At 48.4% G+C, this 20,011-nt stretch overlaps 1 protein-coding gene across 1 annotated transcript; it reads right to left on the reverse strand.

Annotated features, from left to right (window-relative positions):
• Positions 1-974: 974 nt before the first annotated feature.
• On the reverse strand, positions 975-5,593 carry LOC123041325 (derlin-1). The gene is made up of 7 exons (XM_044463965.1): positions 5,397-5,593; positions 2,287-2,422; positions 2,078-2,151; positions 1,867-1,960; positions 1,651-1,779; positions 1,388-1,548; positions 975-1,248 (listed from the first exon to the last, which is right to left on the reverse strand). Exons 1-7 carry the CDS (start codon positions 5,411-5,413, stop codon positions 1,137-1,139), a joined length of 723 nt encoding a protein of 240 aa, XP_044319900.1. The 5' UTR covers positions 5,414-5,593; the 3' UTR covers positions 975-1,136.
• Between the last annotated feature and the right edge of the window lie 14,418 nt (positions 5,594-20,011).

Genomic DNA, 20,011 nt, shown 5'->3' on the forward strand with positions numbered 1-20,011 from the left:
GATCAGTAGTTGAAATTCTTGAACAGTTTATGAATTTTCTGAACATTTGTAAAAAATCATGAACGTTTTTTTATTCATGAACATATTTTAAGCGTGGGCCATACCCTGTGCCCCCATGAGAATACAAATTGCATATTTCCTAACACTTTAGAACTTCTAGAGTAGTTAGAGCTTCGTTGTCATATGTTGACCAAGTAGTGGCTTTTGGACCAATAGTTTTGCTCATGAAGGCAATGGGTTGTCCTTGTTGACTGTTGCATTAATATTGCTCATATGTCATATCCAGTCATAGTGGTTTTCAGAAGTTCAAAGGGCCATTGCTCCTGTCCACTTAAAATTATCTTTCTTCAGTGCTTGATAAAGGGGCTTGCAAATAATTCCATAGTTTCTAATGAACCTCCAGTAGTAGCCTGCAAGGTTTAGACCAAGCTGCAATAGCATGTAATTTACAAGGGCCTGTTTTAACTTACAAGTCTGTAGCCATTCCATTTACAGTAATAATGTGCCCCAGGTAGTCCACTTGTTTCTGGCCAAAAGTGCATTCGGACATCTTTTCGCAGAGCTGATTCTGTTTTGAGTATTTCAAATACTGCTCTCAAGTGTTCAGTGTGCTCTTTAGAGAGCTACATATGGGCAACTGGAGTCTGGGTGTAGAAACAAGGAACAGGCTACCATGACGAGTGCTTAAGCTTTTAGCTTTTTCGTTTTGAACACTTTAATGGCACATCGGCAAAATCAGTAACGGCCTACCAAAACTATTTTCCGTACCAAATGGCCCATGTAGGATGCCAGCAGCAGGCACATCATACAACATGATCATGCGTGCACTCAAGAACATCATATAAGCAGATTTTGCTACAGCCTCCGATCCATACTACTTGTCACTCAAAAAGATGTATTTAGATCCGTTTGAGCGACAAGTAATATGTATCCGAGGGAGTATTAAAAAAGAAAGAGAAGACATGCAGCTCTACTTCGCAGGTACAATGCAAGTGCACATCTGTAGTTATTCAATGAGGACATTACAGATTCAATGGGAAAAATCCAATCCATATTCCTAGAGCTGCCACAGAGTTTAGATCGAATCCATGTTAACCTGTTCATGCCTCTTTTACATCGCCAGGCGTCGCAGCAGTCTACTGGTTGAGTCTATAGCCTCTTCCTCTGAAGGCAGTAGGGCCTGTGTTAGCTGGCCGGACTGGAGAGTTTGCCTGCACGCCCAACCTGAATCGAGCAACAATCTTGTGTCTGTGCAAGTGCAGCATGTTAAGGAACCAAAGAGCATATATCACTGGGAATGAAGTAACAATATCATAAAAGCTGTAGTAAACAATGTTGGTAGGTAACTATGACTGAGAGAAAAATGCTTCATTAACCATAAGGATACACCCACATAGGAGTCTTGAGGTAGTTCTTTCCGCTAGCTAGCGGATACAACACTGTAAAGAAGTAGTACAGATGTCCAACCATAATGCCCAAAAGGCCAGGCAGTATTGGAGAGCCAAATATCACATCCAATCCAAGCATAGCCCATGGTAGATAAAATGACTGCACAAATAGTAAGTACATTTACGACATGAGTATATTCAATCTAGGGCAGTTCTGTGACACGATCAAGCACTTAAGAATAGTATGAGAACAAGGCGTTACCCTCAATTGGACGAGGCCATACATGCTTATCTGAGAGTTTGGGTACTCTCGGCTCCAGACATAAAGAAGCATGCTAACCATAGGAATGCCCAACAAATAAGTCTCGAGATAGGGAATAGCAGACAGTACCTGAACCAATCAAGATAGAAATAAATTTAACTCTTAAGAGATTTGATTCATTTGTTTGTAAACGTAATAAGTAGGAGTGCCACTAACCAGTAACGAGATTGCACCAAATATCATCATCCACAAGAAATCTGCTGCCCGCTTCTCAAATGAACCCTTCTCCAACTGCACACCATATCTTGCTCTACATGGCAACATACATAAACAATTTCAACCAACAGCTGCCAGTTTATCTTTATAATATTCTGAAAGTAACCATGTTTATAGTAATTGTGATTAATAGGTATCTGACAAGACTTACATCATCAGAAGGCGAATACCAAAGTTGATGGAGAACTTGCCCAGGAAAAAGAAGCTTGTAAATAGCCTCCATATCTGCGTGGTCCAAAATTGAAGATTACTGTACAATCTCAAAGCAGCATCATAATGCGCTTGTTACAAATAAGTAATGCAAGAGAGAGAGAGAGAGAGAGAGAGAGAGAGAGAGAGAGAGCATGAGCAGATGCTAACCTGAAAACTCTTGAACACATAGGGATAAGATAAATAAAGAAGGCCTGGGTCTAGTATCTGGAGCTGAACCAGCACTGTGGTAAAGAAACACAATGTTCCATATGCCTTGCTTATTGGTGGAAGTGAATTGTAGTACCTGAAACAGGAAATTAAGTCCTCAATTTTTCCGTACTGCCGAGATTGAACTAATGCAGAAAAAAAAATGAATAGCTCATCCACTGGGATAATGATTCAGCATCCTAACCTATTTCTCTCAATATGGACCCATCTTAACATGCCACCATGCATGGGAGAAAACCCACCCCAACATGCAACCATTCATGGGGAAATGTTTAGTCATTTCCTTTCTATTATGCTACTTATACCCAACATTTTTTTACTACTATACAGTAATCAAATACAATAAATTACATGTATTTTCAGTTTCAGTTCTCATATTATTAGTACAAATATTCATGTTCTATATAACCAAATCTCATTGAAATATATTCAATCCCCGCAGCAACACGCTGGGTATCATCTCTGTTTTCCTATTAGAAGTGAACCACAAAGCTAAACTGCAGCTGCTGAAGTGAAGAATTTATATTCTTGTCTTCTAATACTTCCTCTCTCTCAGTTTACAAGGCGTGCGCGTACCCCTAGGTCGTCAATTTAACCAACCTAAATATATTACAAAAAATATACCATTATAAACTTCAGATGTTCTATTTTCAAACGGTATAATTTTTGTGTTATATAGTTTATATTACGGTGATAAAATTGGCAACCGAGGGGTACGCGCATGCCTTGTAAACTGAAACGGAGGGAGTATTAGAGATCTCTGAACTATTTTTAATGCCAGTGAAAAGTTCATCCAGTACAATCATGATTCAGTAATTGTGATGTACATCACGGAAGACATTAAATTACACATCAGAAGTATTTATCACAAAGGAACAAACAAGAGAATTTTGCAAATAAAACTTCAAGGAGATATACATTAATAGTGCAAAATAAATGTATGGGGCAAACCAACAAAAATCAAGTCAGCCTATATAGGAAAACATAAACAGAGTAAAGCCCTTCCGCAAGAGAACTAATTGGTGTCAAACTGAGCTCAAAATTTGCCATATCCAAATCTCAGTTCTCAGTTAACAAATCTAGATAACAATCTTTTAAGCAAAGACAGTCATAGTGTATGAGAATCATACAAAATTAGTTCAACATTTCAAAATTATACCAAAAAGTGACTTCTTCTGACCAAATCTGTATCCTGAAAACTTCCAACACGGATACTTACAACCATTGTTGGCTCTTAGCGGCCAGAGCCTGATTGTATTGCAACTTTGCAAGCATGTTGCAATGAGTCTGTAGTAGGTTCCCAACAAATAGGCACAAAAGATAATACCTCAATTCTTTTAAGTTGTTTTGGACATCAAGTTGGTCTCACGTTCAACCTTTGATGTATACCTTCTCCACTTGTATGTGAGCAGAAGTTGTTAAAACTGACATAATGTTATTTAAGCGTTTCTTAACCAGTCAAGAAATTCATTTTTGTGCAAGAAATCTAGAAATTATTTCTTTAGGACATTAGTATCCAATATTTCGCATTTTTCACTGCCAGAAGGCTATTGAACTGTACTAGCTATGGAACATTTTAAATATTGAAGACTGCGAAATTCCAGAATACTGCACTTGGTGCTACTTGGGAACGATGCCTCCGAAACCAAAATTTATAAACCAAGAGAAACTTGTGGCCAACTACAGCAAACGTCAGTGTAAGCGGGCATCAGCCTCCCATGGACCTTCCCAAAAAAACATCAGCATAAATAACCAAGCATCTGGGAGAATTGTTGTTCATGAGAAATACAAATTAGCTATTGAAACAACAAGCTTATAAACCAATGTGTCCCTTCAAATTGGCGCTAAGCAACAGAACTACGGCCTAGCTGCTTACGGTTTCACAACTCACAAAAATCAATTGGTAGAACCACCAATTCAGGGCTCAGTTGTCCTGAAATAGAAAAGGCGGCCATGACCTCCTGCTCAAGTTTGAAAGACGAGCTCCCACTGTTCCACATACATGTCACAAACTCACAAGGATGATCTCTTATGTACACCCAGTAGCGAAGGCAAGAATAATTTTTAGGTGTGGCAAAATTTATGAAGGAAAAAACCATGTATAATACAACTTTGCAGGAGTTTAATAAAATACTAACTAGGTATGTATTGTTTTGTGTTCGGCATGTACAACCAAAAACTAATACTAACCAATTAGTTTCAACAACGTTCGGTGGGCGGTAAGAACATTAGCTCCAAAACAAGTTCAGTTTCAATTATGTATCTTTCATACGTACTTGTCCTCGCTCTTCGACTTTTTCTACATACTAACCCAGTAGTTCTCACATCCTTGCTGTCTAGCCCAACTCACCGGCCGGCCAGTGGTCGCTACGCTCGCTGCTGTTGTGTGCCTACCGCCTGCACACATGATCACAACTCCACAATTGTTTCGACTTTCCAGGACTTTGTAACTGGCGGTCGCTAATTTTTTTTAGAGAACAGATTGAGCAAAATGACAATGCTTATTGGCCAGTCGGATCATGTATTCGTGTGTTTAATTCATTTGTGGGGTCAAATCACAACTCGCAAACCCAGTGACAAATGCATCAGGCCCACCAGTAGGCAGCAATCAGGCCTAACGCACACTGAATCACAACTCGCAAACCCAGTGACAAATGCATCAGGCCCACCAGTAGGCAGCAACCAGGCCTAAAGCAAGAAGCAGATCAGACCAACGAAATAACACGAAACAAACTGCGCTAACTCTCCAAGGTAGTCCCAACCCTAACACGACTAAATTCGTCGCAAAAACATTTACAAAGTCACTAAAATACACTACAGCGTGTCCCGCCGCACCCGCCCCTCGCTCCCTTGCAAAGCCAGCACAGTCCCATCCAATTAGCTCAAGCATACGAAACTAGAGTTCAATCTGAACAATATTTCTCCAGCTCCTCCGTTAATCGCCCCACCCAAACCATCGATCCCGATAAGAATAAGCGCATCTGTGCCTAGGAATTTGAGAATTGAGCAAAAGACGATGCTAAACTGCTGTAGGATTCAAGAGGACTCACTCTGCGGGTGAAGACATCTCGTTGCGTGGGGGAGCGGCGATGGATTCGGATCTTCCAGGTCTCGGCCTCTCTCGGGTCTCGTCGTCAGTCTCGTCCTCGCTGGGCGTGGGCGGAGAAGTAGAATAAAGTGGTAGTCGCTTGGCGAGACTTCCAGAGGGGGAAAGCTAGATGGACCGTCGGATCCATGATCGGACACATGCAGGTGGTTCGGACACGTAGGTGTAGGCTCTATGGCGCACGCCATTGGCCGGGGCCGTGGCTTGGTGGTGAGGTGGTTCCTGTGACGTGGCGAGGAACTACGAGCCGTTGGGTTTATGGGACCTGACGGTAAGATGGCCGGTCCATGATGGTACAAATCATCAGAAAATAAGTAGCTTGATTCAGAAAATATCCCAAGCCTTTCGTAGTATTCGGTGAAGGCAGCACTGGTGAATTTTGTGTTGTTGTCGGTGATAATGTGGGGGAGACTTGTGAGATCTTACATTAGATGAGACCGGTGAGATTCATTTTTGTGAAAAAAATCTAAATGTTCAAACATTCTCAAAAAAATTGTAGACGCACATCAATGGTTGATGGTTCAACCTTAAAAAGTTTCAGCTCCTGATTCAACATGCATTAATAGAAACAAAAAAGACAAAAATGTACGTGAATAGTATCAAAGTACTGTTCACCCAAAGCTGTCACTATTCACATTCAAAATTGACTTTTTTGAATCTCCAAATGTACATCGAGTTCCGAGCTGGGTTTTTTGGAGTTGTAGACATACCCCACATGGGTCAAATAATTTTAGTTTTTTTAAAATGTCTAAATATGAATTTTTGGGTTGATCTCTCTCACGATCTCACCTAATGTGAGATCTTGTACAAGTCTCCCCCGTGATGATGTGATCCGTGACGCTAAAGCGGCACACAATCCCTCGGAAGAAGCTAATGGCGGTGTTGGCGGTGACCTTGACGATAGGCACGGCCTCTACCCATTTGGTGAACTTGTCGACGATATGTAGAGGTACTCTTAGCCCTCGACCGCTCGGGGCAAGTCCCCAAAGATGTCCAGCTCATAGACTACGAAGGGCTACGAGAGGGGGATGTTGTGGAGGGCCTGTGTTGACTAGTAGATCTGCTTTGGATGGAGTTGGCACACCTCTTGATGTTGGACCATGTATGTGGCGCCCTGCAGGGCAGTAGGCCACTAGAAAACCCTGCCAAAAAACCTTACCGATTAGCGTGCATGAAGCAGTGTGGCTACGACACACGCCTCCATGTATGACCACGAGTAGGTCACAATGTTCCTTCCCAAAGATGCACTTGAGCAAGATTCAATTAGCGACATGTTGGAAATATGCCCTAGAGACAATAATAAAATGGTTATTATTATATTTCCTTGTTCATGATAATTGTCTATTGTTCATACTATAATTGTATTAACCGGAAACCGTAATACATGTGTGAATACATAGATCGTAATATGTCCCTAGTAAGCCTCTAGTTGACTAGCTCGTCGATAAATAGATGGTCATGGTTTCCTGACCATGGACATTGGATGTCATTAATAATGGGATCACATCATTAGGAGAATGATGTGATGGACAAGACCCAATCTTAAGCGTAGCACAAGATCGTGTAGTTCGTTTGCTAAATCTTTTCTAATGTCAAGTATCATTTTCTTAGACCATGAGATTGTGCAACTCCCGGACACCGTAGGAATGCTTTGGGTGTACCAAATGTCACAACGTAACTGGGTGGCTATAAAGGTGCATTACAGGTATCTTCGAAAGTGTATGTTGGGTTGGCACGAATCGAGACTGGGATTTGTCACTTCGTATGACGGAGAGCTATCTCTGGGCCCAGTCGGTAATGCATCATCATAATGAGCTCAATGTGACTAAGGAGTTGGTCACGGGATCATCCGTTACGGAGCGAGTAAAGAGACTTGTCGGTAACGAGATTGAACGAGGTACGGGGATACCGACGATCGAATCTCGGGCAAGTAACATACCGATAGACAAAGGGAATTGTATACGGGATTGATTGAATCCCCGACATCGTGGTTCATCTGATGAGATCATCGTGGAACATGTGGGAGCCAATATGGGTATCCAGATCCCGCTATTGGTTATTGGCCGGAGAGATGTCTCGGTCATGTCTGCATGGTTCCTGAACCCGTAGGGTCTACACACTTAAGTTTCGGTGACGCTAGAGTTATTATGGGAAATAATATGTGGTTACCGAAGGTTGTTCGGAGTTCCGGATGAGATCCCAGACGTGACGAGGAGTTCCGGAATGGTCCGGAGGTGAAGATCGATATATTGGACAAAGAGTATTGGAGTCCGGAATTGTTCCGGGGGTACTTGGTGACGACCAGCGTGTCCGAAAGGGGTTTCGGAGGCCCCGGCAAGCGTTGGGGGGCCTTATGGGCCAAGGGGAGGGGGCACGTCAGCCCACTAAGGGGCTGAGCGCCCCTCCCACCCCATCTCACATAACCTGGATAGATGGGGGCGCCTCCCCTAGGGCAGCTATCGGCGTTCTGGGAACGGGGGTCCCCAGATTGCCTTTCTGCGGCCCACGGCGTGGCCAAGCCAGCAGGCCGTACGACCCATCTTCATCAACAAGGCATCCAAGACCCTCGCGAGGGTCCAAGCCTCATGAGGCGGACGACGCAAGGCCTCCTCTAAAGTAGCCTAGCCAGGCAGGCTCACGAGGAGCGGAGATATCAAGATGGGGCAAACCTCACGAGGCCCTCGTGACGTGAGCCATGACGCATGACACCAGGCGGGCACCAGCGTGCGCAGCATCCTTGTTTTCTCTTTGGTGCTAGGAGGCCAGCGCAGGCGAAGAGTACCGAGACATCAGACAAAGGTTGCTATATTGGTGCAACGAGACCAAGACTAGGAGGACGGCAAGACAAAGGTCATCGTGGAGTCCAAGACGGCGTCACCGCCAGCGCTTTTCGCAGGCGAAGACCATTTTCGTCAGGATAGCTTGTACTAGTTGTCCCCCTTCAAATTGGCCCGCCGTTGTTGGCTCCCTTCCCGCTCGATATTTGGGAAGAGGACCAGGGCCTATAAGTAGAGCTAGCCACCATAGTAGAGGCATCTCATCTGATCTCATCTGATCTGATCTGATCGCATCTCATCTCATCTCATCTCATCTCATCTTAGCTTGATCCAACCTGATCGAGAGCCTATTCACAAGAACACCTCAACCTCAGGAGGCTGTTCTTCCCTTGTATTGTTCATCGTCTGCCCAAGAGGCAATCCACCACCACCACACTGGAGTAGGGTATTACACCATAACGGTGGCCCGAACCAGTATAAACCTCGTGTCTTTCTGTGTTGCGAGTTCGTCGAGTTCATCCGCGAGATCTTAGCGAGTTAGGGCGTAGATCGGTAGGAAGGAAAGACTTCGCGCGCACCCCAGTGTTCGAACCTTAAGGGTTTGTCGGAACTCCACATCCGACATTTGGCGCGCCAGGTAGGGGTGCGCCGTAACTTCCCTTCCATCAGTTCGTCGCTCCGACGCTCCGTCGTCTCCATGGCGGATGCTCGCCGTGCTCGAGCTGAGCGTCAGGCTTCCCTAACCGCCCGCATCGCTCAGACGGCTCCTGTCGACAGGCCAAATCGCCGTTCTCCGCCTCCCGCCACCAATGCTGCTACCGACCTGGCAGGGAATGAGTAGCAGGCGTCCTCGCTGCATCCTTCGGTGCGGCAGGACGGCCGCACCACCACTCCATCGCTGACCCCTGCCGGTTTTTCGTCTCACGCGCACCGCGCTCCCATGGAGGCATGGGCCGTGCTCCTCGCGGCAAACGATCTCCTGTGCTACCGCCCCATCGACGACCTCTACGAGGAGTGGCTCGACCGCGTCACCGAGCTCGTCCGCGCCGCAGGGGGCTCTCCGGCGCCGTCCCACTCTCTGCCTCCCCCTCAACCAGCCGCGGGCGACGGGGCTCATGGCGTGTCTCCACCACCTCAGCCCTAAGACGGCGCCTTGGCACCAAGGCGCGCGGATCCGCAGCGTGATCCGCCGTGCCCGGCGCGCGCGCGCGAAGAGATAAGCTGCCAAGAAATTCCGCGGCCGCGAGAAGTTGCACCTGCGCTCCCCGCGCCACCTCGTCAAGACCGCGCACCGCCCGTAGCGGTGCAACGCGGACCTCGTCAAGACCAAGCTCCACCTCCGAAGTGGGCCCCGTCAACCATGGCTGGCTGCCGTGCCTTCACCCCCGAGCTGTGTAGCGTTGCCTGGCCGGGCAAGTTCAAGCCGGATCTGCCTCCTCGCTACGACGGTACCGCCGACCCTCGCGGAGTTCCTGCAACTCTATGAGATGAGCATCGAAGCGGCCAACGGCGATGAAAAGGTCATGACGAACTGGTTTCCCATGGCTCTCAAAGATGGAGCTCGCTCCTGGCTCCTGAACCTGCAGCACGGCTCGATCTCCTCCTAGGACGAGATGCGCGACCGCTTCGTCGCCAACTTCCAGGGCACTCGCGACCGCCCATCGGCCGCGGGTGATCTACGCTGCATCAGGCAGCAACCAGGAGAGACCCTCCAGAAGTACATCCAGCGCTTCAACAACACCCGTCTCAAGATCCCCAAGGTCACGGACGAGGCCATCATCTCCGCATTCTCTGACGGTGTCCGTGACGTCAAGATGAAGGAAGAGCTCGCCATCCACGAGGAGCTCTGCACATCTCAGGAGTTGTTCAACCTGGCGACCAAGTGCGCAAGAGCTGAGGAGGGGCGCCTCTCTCTCCTTGAGCTGCCAGCCGTGGGCGCGGAGGAGAAGAAGGCCAAGGCCAAGGACGTGAAGCGCAAGGAGGCAGCTGTGCTCGGAGCAGAGCCCGACATCAAGCGGGGCAGAGATCAGCCCGAGTCATCCAAGAACGGCCGACCCTTCTGCGCCTTCCACAACCTGAACACCCAGAACACCAGCGACTGTCAAGAGCTCAGAGCCATACGAGAAGGACGCTACGGTCGACGCCCTGAGCTCAACGACTGGGGCTACGGCCACGGAGGAGGACGTGGAGGCGGACGTTGGGACGACCGTGGCCCGCGCCAGGAGTAGCGCGACCGGCCTTGTGAGGACCGCTGGCAGGACCAGCCTCGCGAGGGTGCCTGGAGGGACCCGCCGCGTGAAGATCGCACCCAGAGCAATGGCGGTCTTCCCCCGCTGCCGCCACCAAGAAGGAACGGCGACCACCACCAGGATGAGGGGGCTGGGGGCTTCCAGGAGCCGCGTGCGATCGCCTGCATCTTGGGCGGCGGCCAGGCCCCAGCCTCTCAGCGCACCTTCAAACAGTTCGCTCGCAAGGTGAACGCGGCGCTCCCCAAACTCGAGGCCACGCGCTCGCTCAGGTGGTCCCAATGCGCCATCACTTTCTACTCGGCGGATCAGCTCAAGTGCGCAGCCATCGCTGGCGCCCTTCCTATGCTGTGTTCCCCAGTCATCAGCAATGTGCAGGTCACCAAGACCCTCATCAACGGCGGCGCAGGGCTCAACGTCCTGTCCGTCGACACGTTCGACAACCTCCAAGTGCCTTATGAACAGCTCCAGCCCACCAAGCCTTTCTCAGGAGTGACCGACGGCTCCACCACACCGATAGGGCAGGTCCGCCTGCCCGTCACCTTCGGGGAGCGCAAGAACTATCGCACTGAGCTCATCGACTTTGACATCGCACACATCTGCCTACCATACAATGCCATCCTCGGGTATCCAGCCCTGGCCAAGTTCATGGCAGTCACTCATCACGGCTACAACGTTCTCAAGATGCCAGGAAGCGGAGGAATCATCACGGTCCCGTGTGAAGAGAGGGATGCGGTGTGCTCCCTCGAGCACGCCTTTCAAGCCGCAGCAATCGACGACCCCGACAGCAGAAATGAAGGCCCTCTGGAGGTCATCCCCAAGAAGAAGCAGCCGCGCCGTGCAGGACCTCGGGAGGATGGCGTCGCGGCAGGAGCCTCGTCAGGACCAGCGCCCGCTCCAGGGGCGCCTCCCTCCATCGCATAGGAAGGCTGCTACCTCTTGAGCACTGCGTTGGATTTCCTTGAAGTGGAAAGGATGATGCAGCAAAGTAGCGTAAGTATTTCCCTCAGTTTTTGAGAACCAAGGTATCAATCCAGTAGGATGCTGCACGCGAGTTCCTCGTACCTGCACAAAACAAATAACTCCTCGCAACCAACGCGATAAGGGGTTGTCAATCCCTTCATGGTCACTTATGAGAGTGAGATCTGATAGATATGATAAGATAATATTTTTGGTATTTTTGTGATAAAGATGCAAAGCAAAGGAAGTAACTAAGTATTGGAAGATTAATATGATGAAGATAGAACCGGGGGCCATAGGTTTCACTAGTGGCTTCTCTCAAGAGCATAAGTATTTTACGGTGGGTGAACGAATTACTGTTGAGCAATTGACAGAATTTCCATAATTATTAGAGGGATTACTAGGATAAGGCCTAGTATTAAAGTTTCCTCTATACGCGTTGTTACCAAAATTATTCCTACCAACAAAATTCACATCCATAGATTCATTATTGTTCTCAATCAAAGTAGACGAGGGCATATCATTAGGATCAGAAGAAACACTCTTACTAGCAAATAATTTCATAAGTTCATCCATCTTTCCACTCAAAACATTAATTTCTTCTATCGCATGCACCTTTTTATTAGTAGGTCTTTCAATATGCCATTGAGAATAATTAACCATAATATTATCTAGGAGTTTAGTAGTTTCTCCTAAAGTGATTTCCATAAAAGTGCCTCCCGCGGCCGAATCTAAAAGATTTCTAGAAGCAAAATTCAATTCGGCATAAAATTTTTGTATAATCATCCACAAATTCAAACCATGAGTAGGGCAATTACGTATCATTAATTTCATCCTCTCCCAAGCTTGTGCCACATGTTCATGATCAAGTTGCTTAAAATTCATAATATCGTTTCTAAGGGAGATGATCTTAGCGGGAGGAAAATACTTAGAGATAAAAGCATCTTTGCACTTGTTCCAAGAATCAATACTATTTTTAGGCAAAGACGAAAACAAGCTTTAGCACGATCTCTAAGCGAAAAAGGAAATAGCTTCAACTTAACAATATCGTTGTCCATATCTTTCTTCTTTTGCATATCACACAAATCAACGAAGCTATTTAGATGGGCAGCGGCATCTTCACTAGGAAGGCCGGAAAACAGATCTTTCATGACAAGATTTAGCAAAGCGGCATTAATTTCACAAGATTCAGCATCGGTAAGAGGAGCAATCGGAGTGCTAATAAAATCATTGTTGTTGGTATTGGTAAAGTCACACAATTTAGTGTTATCTTGAGCCATCGTGACAAGCAAGCAATCCAACACACAAGCAAACAAAAAGCAAGCGGGCAAAAAGAGGCAAATAGAGAAAGACAGGGAGAGGAAAATGAGAGGCAAATGGCAAATAATGTAATGCGAGAGATAAGGGTTGTGATGGGTACTAGGTATGTTGACTTTTGCGTAGACTCCCCGGCAACGGCGCCAGAAATGGCTCGTTGTCGGGAGTCAAATCTTGACTTGCGTGAACCTCCCCGGCAATGGCGCCAAAAATTCTTCTTGCCACCTCTTGAGCACTACGTTGGATTTCCTTGAAGAGGAAAGGATGATGCAGCAAAGTAGCGTAAGTATTTCCCTCAGTTTTTGAGAACCAAGGTATCAATCCAGTAGGAGGCTGCATGCGAGTCCCTTGTACCTGCACAAAACAAATAACTCCTCGCAACCAACGCGATAAGGGGTTGTCAATCCCTTCACGGTCACTTACGAGAGTGAGATCTGATAGATATGATAAGATAATATTTTTGGTATTTTTGTGATAAAGATGCAAAGCAAAGTAAAAAAGCAAAGGAAGTAACTAAGTATTGGAAGATTAATATGATGAAGATAGACCCGGGGGCCATAGGTTTCACTAGTGGCTTCTCTCAAGAGCATACGTATTTTACGGTGGGTGAACGAATTACTGTTGAGCAATTGACATAATTGAGCATAGTTATGAGAATATCTAGGTATGATCATGTATATAGGCATCACATCCGAGACAAGTAGACCGACTCCTGCCTGCATCTACTACTATTACTCCACTCATCGACCGCTATCCAGCATGCATCTAGAGTATTAAGTTCATGAAAACAGAGTAACGCCTTAAGCAAGATGACATGATGTAGAGGGATAAATTCATGCAATATGATAAAACCCCATCTTGTTATCCTCGATGGCAACAATACAATACGTGCCTTGCTGCCCCTACTGTCACTGGGAAAGGATACCGCAAGATTGAACCCAAAGCTAAGCACTTCTCCCATTGCAAGAAAGATCAATCTAGTAGGCCAAACCAAACTGATAATTCGAAGATACTTGCAAAGATAACCAATCATACATAAAAGAATTCAGAGAAGATTCAAATATTGTTCATAGATAATCTTGATCATAAACCCACAATTCATCGGTCTCAACAAACACACCGCAAAAAGAAGATTACATCGAATAGATCTCCATAAGAGAGGGAGAGAACATTGTATTGAGATCCAAAAAGAGAGAAGAAGCCATCTAGCTAATAACTATGGACTCGAAGGTCTGAGGTAAACTACTCACACTTCATCGGAGAGGCTATGGTGTTGATGTAGAAGCCCTCCGTGATGGATGCCCCCTCCGGCGGAGCTCCGGAACAGGCCCCAAGATGGGATCTCGTGGATACAGAAGGTTGCGGCAGTGGAATTAGGTTTTTGGCTCCGTATTTGATCATTTGGGGGTACGTAGGTATATATAGGAGGAAGGAGTACGTCGGTGGAGCAACAGGGGGCCCACAAGGGTGGAGGGCGTGCCTGGGGGGTAGGCGCGCCCCCTACCTCGTGGCCTCCCTGTTGGTTGCTTGACGTAGGGTCCAAGTCTCCTGGATCATGTTCGGTGAGAAAATCACGTTCCTGAAGGTTTCATTCCGTTTGGACTCCGTTTGATATTCCTTTTCTTCGAAACCCTAAAATAGGCAAAAAAAAAAACAATTCTGGGCTGGACCGCCGGTTAATAGGTTAGTCCCAAAAATAATATAAAACTGGATAATAAAGCCCAATAATGTCCAAAATAGTAGATAATATAGCATGGAGCAATCGAAAATTATATATACATTGGAGACGTATCAAAGGCGCGCCCGGCGCCCTCCTCAGGCAGGGCATGGCGGATCTCTTCTGGAGGGCCTCAGACCTTGCCAACCTCACGAAGGAGGCACTTGGGCACCACTTGGAGGCGTGCTTCGCGGCACGTGACCCTTTAGAGAGTACAGGGCAAGGAGTGCCCACCACTCAGGAGTTCACCACCAAGACCACCCAAGAACTGCAAGAAGCAAGAGCCATGCGCGGTGACAGCCACCCACGAGGCGCAGCTCCGCATCCTGGTGAGGATGCTGGGCTGCGTGTCTGCATCGACGTCCCAGGGCTCAACAGGGCCGCATCTCAGGAGCGTTTCTGGCCTTCGCGTGTCGGCCGCTGCGAGGGCCCGTCGCACAGCTACGTTCGTATGCCCTTTGTCTTGCCGAGCGTGGCGTCGGCCTACTAGCGCAACATGCGACATGTCCTGGCGGCTCAGGAAGCCAGGTACCACGCCGTTCTGGAGGAGATGGAGATGGTCTTCAGGGAACCTCCCGAGCCCCCAGAGCCTCCCGAGGCTCAGGGTTCTGGCGGCTCATGAGGAGTCATTTCTTCAACGCACGCCTTCAGCTGCACCAACTCTACTTCATCTACAGAACCAGGTGACATCTTCCAAGCTTGTTTAGCTGGGAGCGCCCCTCGGGCTGCATTATTCCCAGGCCGCGTGCGTCCGTCCCTGCGGCATGTATCCCTTTTGCTTATGTCTTTAGCTTACCTTGTTGGGGGCGCCCCTCGGGCTGCATCACCCCCAAGCCGCTCGGGTTGGACCCGATGGCACGCATCTTCCTGCATTTATCCAAATTGATCTGCTCTCCATGCTTAACCTGCCAACTGCTGTCACCTGCTCGATTGCTTCCCACCACGGCTGTTCATCCTATGCAATTCGCTTGCACGTTAAAAGGGGGGCTCCTGAGCATCACGACTCAGGAGCTCCTACTGGCTCTCCAGCCCTCACCCCTGACCTTGACCACGACATCGCGACCTGGCATACCAGCGGCGGCTGAGATCGCTCAAGGGCCGGGACCTGAGGATGTAGAGTGCTTGCATCTAACCGCCTTGCAGGGACATACAGTCACCAAGAGTCATGAAGGCGCAACCCGCCTTGAGGTAGGGCCTTGTGAGTCCTGCACTGGCTCACGAGTGCCCAGATACACCTCGCAGCCTTGCCGTGCAAGCCACGTGTCACGGTGGGGCTGTACACGCTCCGGGGGCTCCTCCCGGAGCCCCCCATCCCATGCCCAAGTGGAAGCACCATGCTCTGCACTGGCTGTCGACACTGCCGAGGAGCGGCTATGCCCGTGCACAAGCGGAAGCACTATGCTCCGCGCTGGTGATAAACAACTGAGGGCGGCCCCACGGTCGTACCAACCTCAGGGAGCCCAGAGCTTAGCGCCCAGCCTCACCACAACGCCTCCCCTCGGGAGAGCCGCACGAGGGGGCTGGGCACGGGGGCTACGCTCGGGTCACGCCCAAGCGCACACCACCCAACTAGGTCCCCCAGACCTGGGCGTCGCGCGCCCCTCCCTAGGCCTCGGCGAGGGCAGGTATGGAAATTGTTTGCATGTCAAGGGGGACTCCTGAGCATCGCGACTCAGGAGCCTAACTGGTCACGTAGCCCCTCACTCCTTGGTCCGTCCTGGTCTCCGGTCGGCTCAATGGCGGTTGAGGTATGCGTGTGGCCGGGCTCTGCCGATGTAGAACATTGATCTATCCTCATGAACTCTCCCTATATGCTATTTGCGCGTCAAGGGGGACTCTTGAGCATCGCGACTCAGGAGCCTAACTGGTCACATAGCCCCTCACTCCTTGGTTCGTCTTGGTCTCCGGTCGGCCCAATGGCGATTGAGGTTTGCGCGGGGCCGGGCTCTGCCGACGCAGAACGTAAAGCAAATAGGAAAGAAATCGCAAAACCTCGAAGCAAATATTACAAGCATATTGTTCTCACAATACCAAATGAAAATTCTAAAGGCCTCCATGAGGCCTGATACATGTCGCAGGAATGAAACGGGAAGAATAGCCGCAGGTCACCCCTGGATATCGCCATCGCCTGCGGAAGGTGCTCCCCCGTGGGCAACGATGTTCTCACCTTCACCACCAGCCGCAGGATCCGTGGCGTCGCTAGACAGAGGATCGGAGACAAAGCCGTGGAACCTCCCCAGCAAGGCCTCCACTTGACCTTGTATAGCCGCGGCGGCAGCTTCGCGGTGATCTTCAGCCATAGGCTCCAGCAGCTCGTCAAGGCGAGCACTGGGGTCGCGGAGGTGCAGATGGCTGAAGACGCGAGTCAGTGCGGCTGAAGACAGGACGCGAGCTTCTGCCTCCGCCATGGGATCGAGGCCATCAACGACCTCCTCAAGCGCCTTCACCACGAGAGGAAGCAGCTGGGCGGGGCCGTCCTCGTCGGTGTCCATCGACTTCTCCAAGCCGTGCTCGTAGAGTGTCTTCAGCGCCTTGCGAGACCTCCTCTCGAGATCGGCGAAGGCCATGCGGTCTTCATCCAGGACTCGCGCCTTGGCATCAAGATCGGCCTACCTTGTCCCCATCTTCCGCTCCAACTCTTCCAACCGGTTGTGCTCGGCGGCCTGCTTCTTCCCCAGCTCCGCCAGCTCAGCATCACGGTTCTTGACGACTTCCTCCCGGGCCTTCATCTCGTCCTCCTTCACTTGGCGGCAGCGTACCTCTTCGGCGTGCTTGTTGTGCAGGCTCTCCAACTCGCCCTCCAGCACTTGGCAGCGGTCACGAGCGGCCTTGGCGTCTTTCACCGCCGCCTCACGATCGACAGTAGCGCTGGTGGCTCCTTGTGTAACACCCTCGATGCGACTATATCTCCCACGTGTCGAGGCACGACTTAGAGGCATAATCGCATTGAAGGCATATGTCGCAAGTTAGGCAATCTTCACAACATCCCATGTAATATAATAATGAAAGGGGAGATAACATAGTTGGCTTACACTCGCCACGTCAATCAAGTACATAAATAACATTACATCATCCAAACACTCATGGCCCGACTACGGCGCCAAAATAAAAGAGAACCCAACATGCGACAACGGTCCCGTTCACCCCCAACTGGGCACCACTACTGATCATCGAGAAAGGAAACATAGTAACGTTGAGAGTCTTCGTTGAACTCCCACTTGAGCTCATACGCGTCTCTTGGAGTGGAATCATCAGGCCCTGCATCTGGTGTAATAGTAATCTGTGAGCCACAGGGACTCAGCAATCTCGCACCCTCGCGATCAAGACTATTTAAGCTTGTAGGTAAGGCAAGGTAAAATATAGGTGGAGCTGCAGCAAGCGACTAGCGAGTATGGTGGCTAACTTATCCGCAAAAGAGAGCGAGAAGAGGAGGCAAAGCACGAGCGAGAAACTAGAGAACAACCTGCACAAACATTACTCCAACACCGTGTCCACTTCCCGGACTCCGCCGAGAAGAGGCCATCACGGTAACACACTCAGTTGATTCATTTTAATTAATTAAGGTTCAAGTTATCTACAACCAGACATTAACAAATTCCCATCTGCCCATAACCGCGGGCACGGCTTTCTAAAGTTCAAATCCCTGCAGGGGAGTCCCAACTTAGCCCATGACAAGCTCTCACGGTCAACGAAGGAATAGACCTCCTCCCAAGACGTTCCGATCAGACTTGGTATCTCGCTTACTCAAGACACTTCGACAGGTTAAAACAAATCCAGCAACACCGCCCGAATGTGCCGACAAATCCCGATAGGAGCTACACATATCTCTTTCTCAGGGCACACTCAGATGAACACTACGTACAACTAAAACCAACCCTCAAGTTGCCCCGAGTTGGCGCTGCAAGTGGCTCTATTTGGACCAACACTCAGAGGAGCACTGACCCGGGGGGGTTTAAAATAAGATGACCCTTGGGCTACGGAAACCCAAGGGAAAACGAGGCTAGGTGGAAAATGGTAAGACCAATGTTGGGCATTGCTGGAAAAGCTTTAATCAAGGCGAAATATCAAGGGGTTCCCATTATAACCCAACCGCGTAAGGAACGCAAAATCCGGGAACATAACACCGATATGACGGAAACTAGGGCGGCAAGAGTGGAACAAAACACTAGGCGAGAGGCCAAGCCTTCCACCCTTTACCAAGTATATAGATGCATTAAGATAACATGGCAATATAATGATATCCCAACAAGTAAATAAAAGATGTTCCAATAAGGAACAACCTCCAATCTTCACCTGCAACTAGCAACGCTATAAGAGGGGCTGAGCAAAGCGGTAACATAGCCAATCAACGGTTTGCTAGGACAATGGTGGGTTAGAGGTTTGACATGGCAATTTGGGAGGCTTGCAAGCAAATGCTAGGCATCGTAGCAATGGCATAGCAAAAGAGCGAGCAAACTAGCATAGCAAAGATAGTAGTGATTTCGAGGGTATGATCATCTTGCCTGCACAGTTGTCAGAGTTGACTGGATCCTCGAAAGCAAACTCAATGGGCTCCTCGTTAGAGAACTCGTCTCCCGGATCTACCCAAACAAGACAAACAAGCAACAAGGATACAATCAACCACGTGCAAACTCAAACAACGCAATGCAAAGATGATATGCTATGCGGGATGCGATGCGGGATGTAAAATGCAAGATATGACAGGAAATGCATGAACCTGACCTCAACTTGGACAACCAAATGTGCCACTGGAAAGATGAGATGAAATCGCTTGAAAACGATATAAAGAACGCCGGAATCGGAGTTACGGTTTGGAAATGGCAAGCGATTCAAAAATGACACCGGTCTGCGATTTACAGCAAGTAGGCATCTAAATGCAACGAAATGAACATGCTAGAGCACCCAAACATGACAATAAAATACATGGCAGGGATGCACACAAGATGCTTAACAAAAGTCTAGCACTGAGCTACGACCAATTCATCCATTAACAGGTTCAAACAAGCACGGCAAAAATGCATATGACAAACAGATCTCAGACTTAGTGAAATTAACACTTGTCTGGAATTTCAGATCAGGTAGCCCACTTCGGAGCAACAAAACTACATGCTACAGGATCTGAACATGGCAAAGTAAAGCATGGCATGGAGATACTCAAAGAGCTTAACAAAAGTCCCTTAGTGACCTTGAGCCAAAAGGGGTCAGAAAATACAATTGCAAGCATGTGAACATAGCAAAAACATAATCAGTTTTCAGACTTAGTGAAAAACTGACACATGCTGAAATATAACTCAAGTAGGCATGTTTATGAGCTCGATGCACTCACTACGGTGCAAGTCATGGCAAGACAAGCATACATCCATAGAGAAGGCACAAAATTCAATCTAGACATGGCAAGAACAATAGAATAGCATGCACGGATCAACTACAACATCACCGGCAAAATTGCAAACAAGTTGACAATCTGCCCAGATTCACAAAGTAGCAAAAGTAGAGCTTGATTGACTCAAGCTAGGGTGCTCCATAATTGCAAACAAAGACA

Source organism: Triticum aestivum, chromosome 1A (genome assembly GCF_018294505.1).
Source record: "Triticum aestivum cultivar Chinese Spring chromosome 1A, IWGSC CS RefSeq v2.1, whole genome shotgun sequence".
In the NCBI taxonomy this organism is placed as follows: domain Eukaryota; kingdom Viridiplantae; phylum Streptophyta; class Magnoliopsida; order Poales; family Poaceae; genus Triticum; species Triticum aestivum.